General features: G+C 43.3%; 1 protein-coding gene across 1 annotated transcript in view; it reads left to right on the forward strand.

Annotated features, from left to right (window-relative positions):
- The first annotated feature begins 244 nt into the window (after positions 1–244).
- LOC140494116 (V-set and immunoglobulin domain-containing protein 2-like) overlaps positions 245–13,684 on the forward strand; it is a 42,925-nt gene continuing 29,485 nt past the window's right edge. Inside the window, exon 1 of the mRNA XM_072593120.1 lies at positions 245–360. Within this exon, the coding sequence (XP_072449221.1) occupies positions 264–360 (97 nt within the window). The 5' untranslated portion in view covers positions 245–263. The remainder of the gene's footprint in view (positions 361–13,684) is intronic.

The raw sequence follows: 13,684 nt of genomic DNA on the forward strand, positions 1-13,684 counted from the left end.
TTATTTGCCAATTGTATATAATATTTTTAAAATGCTTCTAATAATTCCAATTCAGATTTCCTTTGGAATCTCTTAAAATGATTAACAGAGACTTTCAAGTTTGGAGAGTGCTGAATGAGTAACTAGCCGTACCATTAGTTCAATTCTGTTTGATTACTGTGTCAGACCGATGAAAACATTTCGTAAAATATTTGCTCAGGGCCTGGGAGAGATAAAGCCTTTTGTCACGATGCAAATCACTTTCATTTCTTTGACTCCATTTGATGGTGAACAGGAGAGGCCTGAGACTAAAACTGATCAAGCCATCCCTCAGCATGCTGTGGAAATGTATTCAGCTCCTTCTGCTCGCTCTGTGTTTCGGTGAGTCGCTTTTGGTAATTCGTGGACAGACTAATGTCATTTCCAACCACAAGGTCGTAGTGATGTTGATAGCAGAGGCTGAGTTGAAGGGTCACAAATCGCTCTCGATTTTCAAATTCCACACAGGGAGAAAGGGTGTTGTCTCTTTTCCCCTGCTTTCCAATTCTAGTGACAAAGTAGAAACATGAATGTACAAAGGGAATGTTGTTGTGTTTGCAGTATTGCTGACACATAATATTCAATTTGGGAGACTGTTCTGCCATGTTTACAAGTGTTTGATGTCTCACTTCGGAAAGAATGAGATGCCAGGTGCTGTTGCTGTTGCCTGTGCCTACGGTTTGGAAAGTTTTCTGACCTCCATTTTATTCAGGCCGCGTGTCAATTAGTTGCAAATTTATTCTGAGGGAGGTGAAGCTCTGAGGCAGCAGCATTTTCTTAAAAATGAATCTTTCTCCGTTTGGGCTGATCAGTAGAGAAGTTGGATGTAGAAGGCCTTTAGTCCTGTTGGAAATCACATTTCTAGGAGAGCAACATAATCAATTCCTCAGCCCAGTTTCAAAGGATCCAATGTCTTGGCTTCAAATGATCTTCTTGTTCACTTTTCAGCTGCTGAGATCAATTTTGTGTGCAGAAAGGTGACTTGATGTCTGCCCTAACTGAATAAAAATAAAAACATAGAAAATAGGAAGAGGGATAGGCCAGTTGGCCCCTCACAATTTTATGGCTGATTGTTTAACTCCTGTTCCTGCTGCCACTCCATACACTTTGATCCCTTTAGCCATAAAAACAATATCTAACTCCATCTTCAATCTCTGTTATCTTGGCATATGTGAAAGTCGGATATGGTTTTACTTTCTTTATCCTGTTAAATGTGGATGAAGTCCCATCTGAGCTATTTTCTTTCTTTGAGATTTAAGTTAGAAGACAGTTGCTATAGTTACGGACGGTAATTGCTGGTGATGCGATGGGTTGCTCAAAAGTTTAGTTTTAAAATGCTGGCAGATTCTACCAATAATTTACCTGATATATTTAGTATTTCATTTGTGTGACACAACACGTAGATCACATTCATCAGATATAATCACTTAGTTTGTTCTATGATGGGTAAATATGGTTGTATATCATATGGGTTTATTAATCTTGCAGTTTTATTTTGTCCGTATGCTCTTTTGATATTGCCAGCTTAAGAAGGCATTAACATCTGCGCAACATTACTGTGTTATGGCAATTTAGATGGACCACTGATGTCTGAATCTGTGTTCATCGCAATCATGAATGCAGCAACTCCAGCAGTTGAGTTCAGTTTCAGTGACCTAAATAGGTGGTGTTGTCATGGGATCCCCTCTAGGCCCAGCTCTTTGTTGGTTACCAGGAGAAGTGCATCTTTGATGGAAAAGGCCACTAACCTCCTTTCGGTTGCTTATTTCTGATATATTAACACTCATAGAGTCATAGAGATCTACAGCACAGAAACAGACGCTTCGGTCCAACTGGTCCATGCTGACCAGGTATCCCTACGCAATCTAGTCCCATTTGTACCCGGCTCATATCCCTCCAAACCCTTCCTATTCATATACCTATCCAGATGCCTTTTAAATGTTGCAATTGTACTAGCCTTCACCACTTCCTCTGGCAGTTCATCCCATAAATGTACCACCCTCTGTGTTAAAAGGTTGCCCCTTAGGGTTCTTTTATATCTTTCCCCTCTCACCCTAAACCTATGCCCTCTAGTTCTGAACTCCCCAACCCCAGGGAAGAGACTATTTCTATTTACCCTATCCATGCCTCTCATGATTTTATAAATCTCTGTAAGGTCACCCCCTCAGCCTCCGACGCTCCAGGGAAAACAGCCCCAGCCTACTGAGCCTCTCCCTGTAACTCAAACCCTCCAACCCTGGCAACATCCTTGTACGTTTCACAACATTTTTCCAATAGGATGGAGGCCACAACTGCATGCAATATTCGAACAGTGGACTAACCAATGTCCTGTACAGCCACAACATGACCTCCCAACTCCTGTACTCAATACTTCGACCAATAAAGGAAAGCATACCGAACACCTTTTTAACTGCCACTCTTTTTCAATACTTCAATCTGCAACCACATTAAAGAGCTTCTTTGCACAATTCAATAACCTCCATCCTGCACTCAATGTTACCAGTGAAATGGAGCAATCAAATCAGCTCCCTGTCCTGAATGTATAGGTTGAGCAAAACTAGTCACTCATTACTCCGGCAGTTGCTTTAGCTTGAGGATCAACACACCTCAGGGAGGGTTGAGAAGGAGGCACCTTCATAATACCCTCAACCAGTGCAGGAATTAAACCCAGGCTGTCACATCACTCTGCAGTGGAGACCAGCCAACTGAGCTACCCAGTCCCATGCTTAGCCCCCATCCACTGAAAGCCTATATTCACCAGTTAATATGTGCCTAGAAATACCTATAGTTCCATACACTACAAGATCAATCTTATTGGAAACTTTATGAATAGGGCCCTAGACATCTGCTTACTGAGTATGCTCGATGCTGAGATAAGACTTTATCAAAACTATTCTGCGCAATAATGGATGCTCAAACCAAATCATCACTTGTATATTGCAAAATCTCATGAAAGGGCTTATGTTCACCACTTTTGGCCTTGAGTGATGCCTAGTTTACCTCAGATTACCTGGGAAGGGGAATAGTATGTAGGCAGTGCATCCCAACTAGTTGGTGGGCTGTTTCAAAAAGCATGATCTATTGGCCTTTCAAAAGCAGGCAGCAACCCAACCTGGGCTCAACCAGCTCAAACTCTCAATGCACTGGATTGCATAACCACCATTAGATGTGATCCTGCTGTGGGAAATTATTTATTAAATATCCAGACTGTCCTGGGAGTTACACCAGAAATCATATACGTTCAGCAGTCAGACTCACACTTGTGTGTCCCAGAAGCTACATGGATCAATAAAATGACGTCTTTTATGTAGACAAAAGAAATTGGTACATATATTGCAGCTTTTCTAAAAGGTAAGTGTTATGGAGACAGTTAAATTCCCATGGCAATGACCTGACCAATCAGAATCTACTTGCCTAATGTGAGATTTAAGATTGACAGTTCTCGCCGAATCTCCTTGTCAACACCTTCTTCTCATTTTGCAGACATCTCTGCAGGAGCTCCTCAGGGTAGCGTCCTCGGCTGAACCCTCGTCAGTTATTTCATCAATGACCTTCCCTTTTTTTGGTCAAGTCTGTTTCTTGCAATCTGATGAGGGCAAAATGAAAAGCTTCAACTTCTTGACTCCTTTAGCAATATTTTATCTTGGTTCGGAGTGTACTAAGCCTTAAAATGATACTTATATGCCTCATTTGAGATGGGATTGATAGCCAAGGAGCTCCAGCAAAACTAGAATCAATGGGTATCGGGGGCCAACTCTCTGCTGATTGGAGTCATCCCTGGCAGATAAGAAGATGGTTGTGGTTGTTGGAGGTCAGTCATCTGAACTGCAGGACATCTCTGCAGGATTTCCTCAAGGTAGTGTCCCAGGCCCAACCATCTTCAGCTTTTTCACCAATGACCTTCCCTCCTCATAAAGTCAGAACTGGAGATATCAACTGATGATTGCACAATGATCAGCACCATTTGCAACTTCTCAGATACTGAAGCAGTTCATGTTCAAACGCAACAAGATCCGGACAATATCCAGGCTTGAGCTGACTGGTGGCAATTACCATTCACGTCTCTCAAATGCCAGGCAATGACCATCCCAGTAAGAGATGATCTAACCACTGCCCTTTGACATTCAGTGGTGTTATCATCAATTAATCCCTCACTATCAACATCCTGGGGGTTATCATTGATCAGAAACTCAACTGGATTAGCCATATAGATACAGTGACTACGAAAGCAGTTCAGAGGCTAGGAATACTGCAGTGAGTAACTCACCTCTTGACTCCCCAAAGCCTGTCCACCATCTACAAGGCACAAACCAGAATGTGATGGAATACTCCCCACTTGCCTGGAGAGTGCAACTCCAAAAACACTGAAGAAGCTTGACACCATTCAGGATAACGCAGCCCACTTGACTGGCACCACATCCACAATCATCCACTACATCGACCACCGATACTCAGAAATTCACCAAAGCTCCTCAGACAGCACCTTCCAAACCAATCGAGAAAGAATTGGCAGTAGATACATGGGAACACCACTATCTGCAAGTTCCACTCCAAGCCAATCACCATCCTGACAGTTCCTTCACTGTGGCTAGGTCAAAGTCCTCGAATCCCCTCCCTCAGGGCATTGTATGTCAACCTACATCATGTGGACTGCAGTGGTTCAAGAAGGCAGCTCACCACCAATTTCTCAAGGGAACTAGGGATGGGAAATAAATGTTAGCTAGCCAGTGATGCCCGTGCCAACTGAGTGAATCAAAGATATTGAAATATCGGCTATTTCAACTAATATTATTATACATTTTCTTTAACATAATGGCTGTTGCCACAGGTATATATCAACCGAGAAAACACATTGGCTTTTAAACCTAAAGAAGTGAGGATTTTGATTTAATGTGAGGACGAGAAGTGGAGTGATGGGGGTTTGGGTAAGAGCAGAAACGTCACCTTTGTCAGGGCTTATTGAAATATTAATTGTCATATGAACAGTATACTGTATATTTTAATAATCTTCTAATTGACTCAGTTTAGAAGTGGATTGCCTCACGATTTGGAACCAGGAATGATCTAGCTTGACTGACAGCATCCGAGATGGAAGGAGTGTAGAATTTTCCTGAATGACACTAAGCTAAACTGAGGAAGATGTACTGATCATTTTTCCCAACTGGAAAGTGCAGATGTGGGGTGGAGGTGAACCTGTGATGGTGACCACAGTCAAATGCCCTGAGGGTAGTGGAGCATCAGCAGCCACAGTCAAACCAACTTAAAGGTAATAAGCTTGCCACGCTCAACTCAGTTTACAATTGGAACCCCATCCTTACCACCTTGTGTTAAATTCTTGGAGCATACTGAAAGCAAGAGTTGGCAGGCAGAAAATACACATGCAAATTTGAATGTGGAAGTCTATCCAATTCGGCTAACTAGTCAATATTGCAAACTTCATCGGAAGGTCATTAAAATACAAAGTTGTGGGTAGAGTGGGGATGGGAAGAGGCTTTGAGGGAAAGGGGAAGAGGTGGTATTTCAAATTCCTTGGAACAGTTTCTGTAACTATTGGACATAATCCTTATTGACGCATGTTCTGCCAAAGTTGTGAGAAGAACCGTGAGGAGATTAACCATTTAAAAAAAAAACCTGCAAGAGAATAAGAACAGGACTTTTCTGAAGGTTATTTGAGTAGGTTTGTTCCTAAAACTATCTGCGTCTAGATTTTATTGGCACACGTCATGCCATTGATGAAGTCCTAAATGAAGATGTGAAACCTGACATGAATGCTTTCAGCTGGTGATTAAAGATTGAAATGAGACTGCTTGTGTTAATAGCAGAACTGCATACTTTATTTCGAAATGGCACACTGGGAAACCTAGGTTCCTCATTGAATTGCTCATAGGAGGATCTGTGCCCAACGTTCTTACACTCCCTACCAGTGACACTGCCACCAGTAAGGTCTTGTTGTGAATGAAACATTGGAGAGAAGGCACAATGTTTGTGGACTGCATCCAAGAATAAGTCTTCACTTTCAGGCTATCAGCTAAAATTGGAGGGCAAAATAGAGATGATTGTTTAAACAAAACTCACAAGAAATTATTCAAACAGAAATTTAGAGGGAGGAAATTTCTTGGATGACTGTTAGGATCCACAGTGATTTCAAATGATTTAGCTTTTATTGGTAGAGGGGTTGAGTTTTGGAACCATGAGGTCATGCTGCAGCTGTACAAAATTCTGATGCGGCTGCACTTGGAGTATTGTGTACAGTTCTGGTCACCGCATTATAGGAAGGATGTGGCAGCTTTGGAAAGGTTTCAGAGGCGATTTGCAAGGATGTTGCCTGGTATGGAGGGAAGATCTTATGAGGAAAGGCTGAGGGATCTGAGGCTGTTTCGTTAGAAAGAAGGTTGAGAGATGAAGGTGACATAATTGAGACATCTAATCAGAGGGTTTTATAGGGTGGACAGTGAGAGCCTTTTTCCTGGATGGTGATGGCTAGCACGAGGGGATAGAGCTTTAAATTGAGGGGTGATTAGATGTCAAAGGCGGTTTCTTTACGCAGAGAGTGGTAAGGACGTGGAATAGCTTACCTGCTAAGGTAGTCAACTCAGCCACATTAGGGAGATTTAAACAATCCTTAGATAAGCTCATGGATGATTTTGGGATAGTGCAGGGGGACGAGCTGAGAATAGTCCACAGGTCGGTGCAACATTGAGGGCCGAAGGGCCTGTTCTGCACTGTATTGTTCTATGTTTACTCAGAGAATAGTAGGGGCATGGAATGCACTGCTTGCAACAGTAGTAGACTCACCAACTTTAAGAGCATTTAAATGGTCATGGATAGGATTATGGATGAAAATGGAATAGTATAGTTAGATGGGCTTCAGATTGGTATCACAGGTCGGCGCAACATCGAGGGCCAAAGGGCCTGTGCAGTGCTGTAATGTTCTAAGTTCTATGTTCTGTGAGTACTGATTGTCTCTGGTATTCAGCTGATCCACACACTTAGGTAGCCTTGGTGTTCAGATGCACGCACATCACCCAGCATGCACACTTAGTAAGCAATTCATTTCTTGCTTCTCCACAATGGCATGCAGGAATCTCTTCACCATATTCCATTCTTCTAAACCTCTGCCATCTCTATCATAGACAGTGATAGGTTACGATCCAGAAAAAAAAGGAGTGAGCAGGCTATCAACGCTCATTTAATTTTATCTTTAAGTGTAAACATTGGCGGATTGTGTAACAATAATCTCATCAAAGCTGAAGTCAACATTGTCCCACAGGGCTGGAGAGAGGCAAATGATGATGTTGTCACCTGATAGTCACCAGGCCTCTGGGAAGGAGAAGAGATTGAGAAACAGAATTTTTCATGGTAACCTCAGCTAGTATGGGAAACAAACCCACACCATTCAATCAACTGAGCTACCCACATTCCACCTGTTTCACAAAATGAGATAGGTAGATCCCATTTACTTGAAAATCTCTGGTGAGTTTATTTGTGGCTCAACTAATACCCACAATTTAAAGTACTCTACAGACTCAGCCTGTGTCTCGAGTGCTGCATGTGTCAACATCTGGGTGCATAGCTTATTTGTATGTTATTATCATAAAATGATATCCTCCCTCTTTTTCCAAAAATAGCTCTCTCACATGTTACATTAATATACATGTAAGCATCTGGTAATAATAAAATCGCTTATGTAGAGATATACAGGGATTGTGAAACTTACAAGTGCAGAAGTCTAGGAGTCCTTATATTGTTTCAGCAGTTTGAAATATATCGAGATCTTTTTATATCATAACCATCTGGAAGTGTGAATTTCACCCTTGGCTGTTCATGATTTAGAAACACCTCATCTATGTTTTGATTATTGTGGTCATGTTCCACACACTGTCATCGTTGGGGTGGGTTCTGCTGTACTTTATTTAGGTCATTTTTACATTTCCTTTTGCTGGTTGAACATTGCTCTCTTCGGTGTTGTGACTTTATAAGATCTTGTTCTCAGAGTACACTTCAGAAACCTTTGTGGATAATTGTGTTTCCATGATGAAATAGTGGTTCTGACCTTCTGAGCTGCGTGTAGTTGATGTAGCTCCAAACATGAATGCTGAATGTGCAGCATTTTCACCCTCCCTTGACTGTTTAGAAGTACGTCCTGCATCTCAGAAAATTTGAATGGGTGATGGCTTCAGAAATCGCTAGTTGGTTTGTTTACACTTAAATGAATGCATACCTTACAGATCAATCTCCAGGCTCAACCAATGTCTCAAGTATATGTGAGAACATTCAATTACTTGGCTCACTTACATGTTGTTCTCTTAAAATCTGATCACAAAAGTGTTATTCTGTGAGGAATATTCTTTTTAGAGTGTTCCTCACTTCATTCAATGTGTTTGTGTTTGTATTTCTAATAAGGCATCTGCTTAGCCCAGAAACCTTAATGTCCGACGTTAAATAATGTTTCTTTATGGCAACAGCACTACCACATCAGAAGTAGTTCATTGGGTACAGGTATGACAAGTTTGTCCTTGACATTTGGATGAGGAATCTTCTTGCATCAGCCTTACTCTCAAAGTTCTAAGATCACGTCTTCTGTACAGGAGGCAGATTTGGGATTTTGACCTCAGTTGCCACACTGAATCATGAACCAACTCAATGCCATGAGCTATTTACCTGCATACTGAAAAGTGTGACTAACTAGAGTGCCGAGGGAACGAAAAGTCTCCTTTTAACTAGAGCTGCTATAAATATTTCTTTGTGCCTGGCAGAATTGGAGCACATCCTGCTGTTGTGAGCAAAGGCTGTATGACTACTTCGTTAAAGTGGCAATGCCCTTCAGTTAGTTTTCAGCAGCCCAGATTTAACTGAAACACAGCAGTGATCTAAAAGGTACTCCCTCTGTGAATCAGACTATCGCCTGTTTATACTAGAAAGACAACATTCATCTGGAGTGCTGGTTTGAGGACTATACAGATGACAATGCCTCTATACTCTGGGCGGCCCAGTGGCACAGTGGTTAGCACTGCTGCCTCACAGCACCACAGACCCAGGTTCAATTCCTGCCTCAGGCAATTGTCTGTGTGGAGTTTGCACATTCTCCCTGTATCTGTGTGGGTTTCCTCCGGATGCTCCAGTTTCCTCCCACAGTCCAAAAATGTGCAGGTTAGGTGAATTGGCCATGCTAAATTGCCTGTAGTGTTAGGTGTAGGGGAATGGGTCTGGGTGGGTTGGTGTGGGCCTGTTGGGTGGAAGGGCCTGTTTCCACTCTGTAAGAAATCTAATCTATACTCGACGCATTGGCAGATCTGACTGCTGCTTTTCATTGCCTGAAAGTATGGGGACTTATGTGTAAGGCTTGCCTTCCGACACCTAGCCTCTCAACTCTTCTGCACCTGTGAATCCAGTTGGCAACTACAGAGGGTATATTGTTTAATGACAGTGACATTCTGTCCTGTGTGTAGTTTCCAATTTCAGTATGTACAGCAAGTGGCAAAGGGCAATGATTAGGATTAGGATTGGCTAATTTTTCATTAGCCATGAAAAATCGTGGCTATTTTTTCATCTTCCTTCATCATCCACAGTCATTTATAATAGCTCATTTTCACATAATGGAGCAAGGTGTCTTCCTGGCCTGCACACATTGCTCTATTAGATAACACCCCACTGTTTTAATGATGTACAAGAACCATGTTAGTCCACCTGGTGTGCGCTGTAGTCCTGCAGATGTGCTCTGTAATTCTGCTGGTGTGCCCTGTAATCCTGCTGGTGTGACCTGTAGTCCTGGTGGTGTACCGTGTAGTCCTGCTGGTGTCTTCTTTAGTCCTATTGGTGTGCCTTAGTGCTGCTGGTTTGACCTGTAGTCCTATTGGTGTGCCTACAGTGCTGCTGCTGTGCCCTGAAATCCTGCTGGTGTGCCCTGTAGTGCTGATGGTGTGCTCTGTAATGCTGCTGGTGTGCTCTGTAATCATAGGAGAAGGTGAGGACTGAAGATGCTGGAGAGTCAGAGTCAAAAAGTGTGGTGCTGGAAAAGCAGTTCAGGCAGCATCTGAGGAGCGGGGAGTCTCGAGTTTTGCGTCTAAGTTCTTCATCAGGAATGTGGAGGGGAGGGTGGGTGGCAAGGGAAATTACAGATAAATGGGAGGGGGTGGGGCTTGGGTGGAAGGTAGCTGGAAATGTGATAGGTAGATGAAGGTGGGGGGGTGATGGTGATATGTCGGAGTGGAGGGTGGAGCGGTTAGGTGGGAAGGAAGATGGACAAGTAGGACAGTTCAAGAGGGTGGTGTCAAGTTGGAGGGTTGGATCTGGGATAAAGTGGGGGGATGGGGGATCAGAAAATGGTGATATTGACATTTATCCCACGTGGTTGGAGGGTCCCAAGGTGGAAGTTGAGGCATTCTTCCACTAGACTTCAGATGGATAGAATTTGGCGGTGGAGGAGGCCCAGGACATGCATGTCGTTGGTGGAGTGGGAATGGGAGTAGAAGTGTTCGGCTACAGGCCAGTGGGATTGATAGGTGTGTGTGTGTCCCACAGATGTTCTCTGAAATGTTCCATGAGTTGGCGTCCTGTCTTCCCAATGTAGAGGAGACCACATCAAGAGTAATGGACATAGCAGATGAGGTGGGTGGAGGTGCAGGAAAACCTGTCGGATGAGGAAGGATCCTTTGGGGCTTCGGAATGAGGTGAGGGGGGAGGTGTGGGTGCAGGTTTTTGCATCTCTTGCGATGGCAGGGGAAGGTGCCAGGAGTGGAGGGTGGGATGAGGGTGCATGGACCTAATGAGGAAGTCATGGAGGGAATGGTCTCTGCGGAATGCTGAAAGGGGTGGGGAGGGAAATATACGTCTGATGGTGGGTCTGACTGTAGGTGACAGAGATGGCGGAGGTTGATGCATTGTATCCAGAGGTTGGTGAAGTGGAAGGTGAGGATGAGGGGGTTCTGTCCTTGTTGCGATTGGAGGGGTGGGTTCAAGGGCAGAGGTGTGGGGAGTGGAGGAGATACGCTGGAGGGGATGTTCTGTAATCCTGTTGGTGCAAATTCTAATGCTGTTGTGTGGCAGCACACAAGTCTCATGAAACTTTAGAGGGGGATCTGTACTTGAACCAATTCAAAAAGAGCTTAATTTACTGAACTATTGGGAAAACTGACTGTACAGGAAATGACTCAGAATGAAAATCATTGTAGGTTTCTTAAATATCCCCAGGGCAGCTGTGTTTTTGAAAGGGGAAAGGAATGAACATGACAAAATGCCAAAGGTGTCACATGGGGGATTGTTTTTAAAGTAAATCACAGTTCTACAGTCAGGATAAACAGGGGATTATTTGCACAATTATCAGTGAGGTGAGTTTTTATTGTTATTCCCAAAGAATATTTGAAGTTGCTGAAGGGAAAAGATCTCACAGTCTGACTGGTCAGCAATAAGGAAGTAACACATAGAACACTGAGTACCTGAAAATGGTTTTCTTAATAAAACTGAGGGGAATTGAATAATCTCACAAATTAGGTCTGAAATTTTTCATCACAAAATTGCATTTCCAACTCGATGGCTTTTGATGAAATAAGTGGGATACAATAATTGGAATTGGGACACAAGCCCAATATTCTTAACATGAACTCCTGGCAGCAAAATTCACTTGTTTCACTACTATTTATATATATAATGGAAGGACCTCATAATATAATACAGCTAATTCCATGCGCAAAAATAATAGATGTATACAAAATCTGAGGCATTTGAATGGCCTTTCCTGTGTGTGGATTCATTGGTCTGATGACTGAGTGAATTCTTTTCCACAATCAGATCAGGTAAATGGCCTGATCTCTGGGTCAGAAGTTGCCCAGTGTGTGTGTGTGTATTAGGCCACCAAAAGTCTGTACTCACAGCCTATGCCATGAGGCTGAGGTGACATTTTCCACTGTGTGTCAGCGGCAAATGAGCGACTACAGTATTTTTTAAAAGATTAGGTTAGATTCCTGACAGTGTGGTAACAGGCCATTTTGCCCTACAAGTTCACACCGACCCTCTGAAGTATAACCTACCCAGACCCATACCTTTACATTTACCCCTGACTAATGCACCTAACATTATGGGCAATTGAGCATGGCTAATTAATCTGATTTGCATATCTTTGGACTGTGGGAGAAACTGGAGCACCTGGAGGAAACCCACGCAGACAGGGGAAATAAATGTGCAAACTGCACACAGACAGTTGCCTGATGTAGGACTCAAACCCAGGACCCTGGTGCTGTGAGGCAGCAGTGCTGACCACTGAGCCACCCTGCCAGTTGCTGCAAGCAGTTGTTTAAACATATATAAGCCGGGTAGTCTTGATACGAAGAATGCCCCTCAATATTTATACATGACAAGCATGTGGCGAAATAACCCTAAAATCAGATTGGACTCATGTAAAAGGCAGTTGGTCCAATGATGGCCCTTTAAGTCCCAATCAATTTAAAATGAAATGATGTGATCACACTAGGTGTTGGATTGAAAGACAGTGGGTGAAAATTAAAACTTGACAACTCTTTAGTCTTCCAGCCTGAGAAAGGAGAATGTTGGAAAGTCAGCAGTCAGATCTGCCATTGCATTAAGAATGTGTTAATGTAACCTGCATGGTACTCAACACAGCTGAGTGTTGGTGAGGTACAGCGTGCCTTTCACTAGCAGGCTGGTCAGATTCACCTGGAACTCTTTCACAAAAAAAAAGTATATTTAGAGCTCGGCTCGGTCGTGCTGCTGGAAATGAGATGCAAACCTGAATCTTACCAGAAATCTACTATGTGTCATTTTTGTTGATTTTCACAGAAGATTTCTCTCTGCATGGTTTTCACTATCTCCTCACCTCATTAACGATACACAATGGCTCTAAAGTGCCCTGCTTATCTGATGCCAGCCCAATTCTCTAACTGTTGAGGTATCCTGGGATTCCAAAGACTGTTGTGTACTCAGTCAAGGTATTGTCCTCCATACTTGTGAAGGACATGGCAAATGAGTGGCAATAACCCTGGAGGTCCTGAGAATGGGGTGGTGCAGAGGAGGACCACCCTCTTTTCACCAGGATAGGCAGGAAAGGTCACAACACCAGACCCTGCTTCCAGGACTGAGGATGCAGTGGGTTAGTGTTATCTGAGTTTTTCCTCTCCTCTCTGCCAGGGTAATTGCCAGCATCTTCTCTCTACTACCTCACACTTTTCTATCACTGCTACTACCCACCTCCTAGCAAGGGTGATATGATCTCACTCTCATATAATCCCTAAAGTGTGGACACGGCCATTTGGCCCAACAAGTCCACTCCACACTTATGAAGAGTAACCCACCCAGATCCATTTCCCTACACTATTACTCTACATTTACCCCTGACTGATGTATTGAACCTATGCATCCTTGAACACTATGGGTGATTTAGCATGGCCAATTCACCTAACCTGCACATCTTTGGATTGTGGGAGGAAACCCATGCAGATGCAGGGAGAATGTGCAAACTCCACACAGACAGTGTGGAGGCTGAAATTGAACCTGGGTCCCTGGTGCTATGAGGCAGGCAGTGCTAAACACTCAACCACCTTGCCAACCATTTAATCCTCCTCATTTCTTACCGTGCATGGCCGCTGCACTATCTGCTCATTCACTTGGGGCTCCTCACCACCACTCATCCACACCAGCTAGGCCATCCACATTC

Source organism: Chiloscyllium punctatum, chromosome 23 (assembly GCF_047496795.1).
Source record: "Chiloscyllium punctatum isolate Juve2018m chromosome 23, sChiPun1.3, whole genome shotgun sequence".
NCBI classification, from domain to species: Eukaryota; Metazoa; Chordata; class Chondrichthyes; order Orectolobiformes; family Hemiscylliidae; genus Chiloscyllium; species Chiloscyllium punctatum.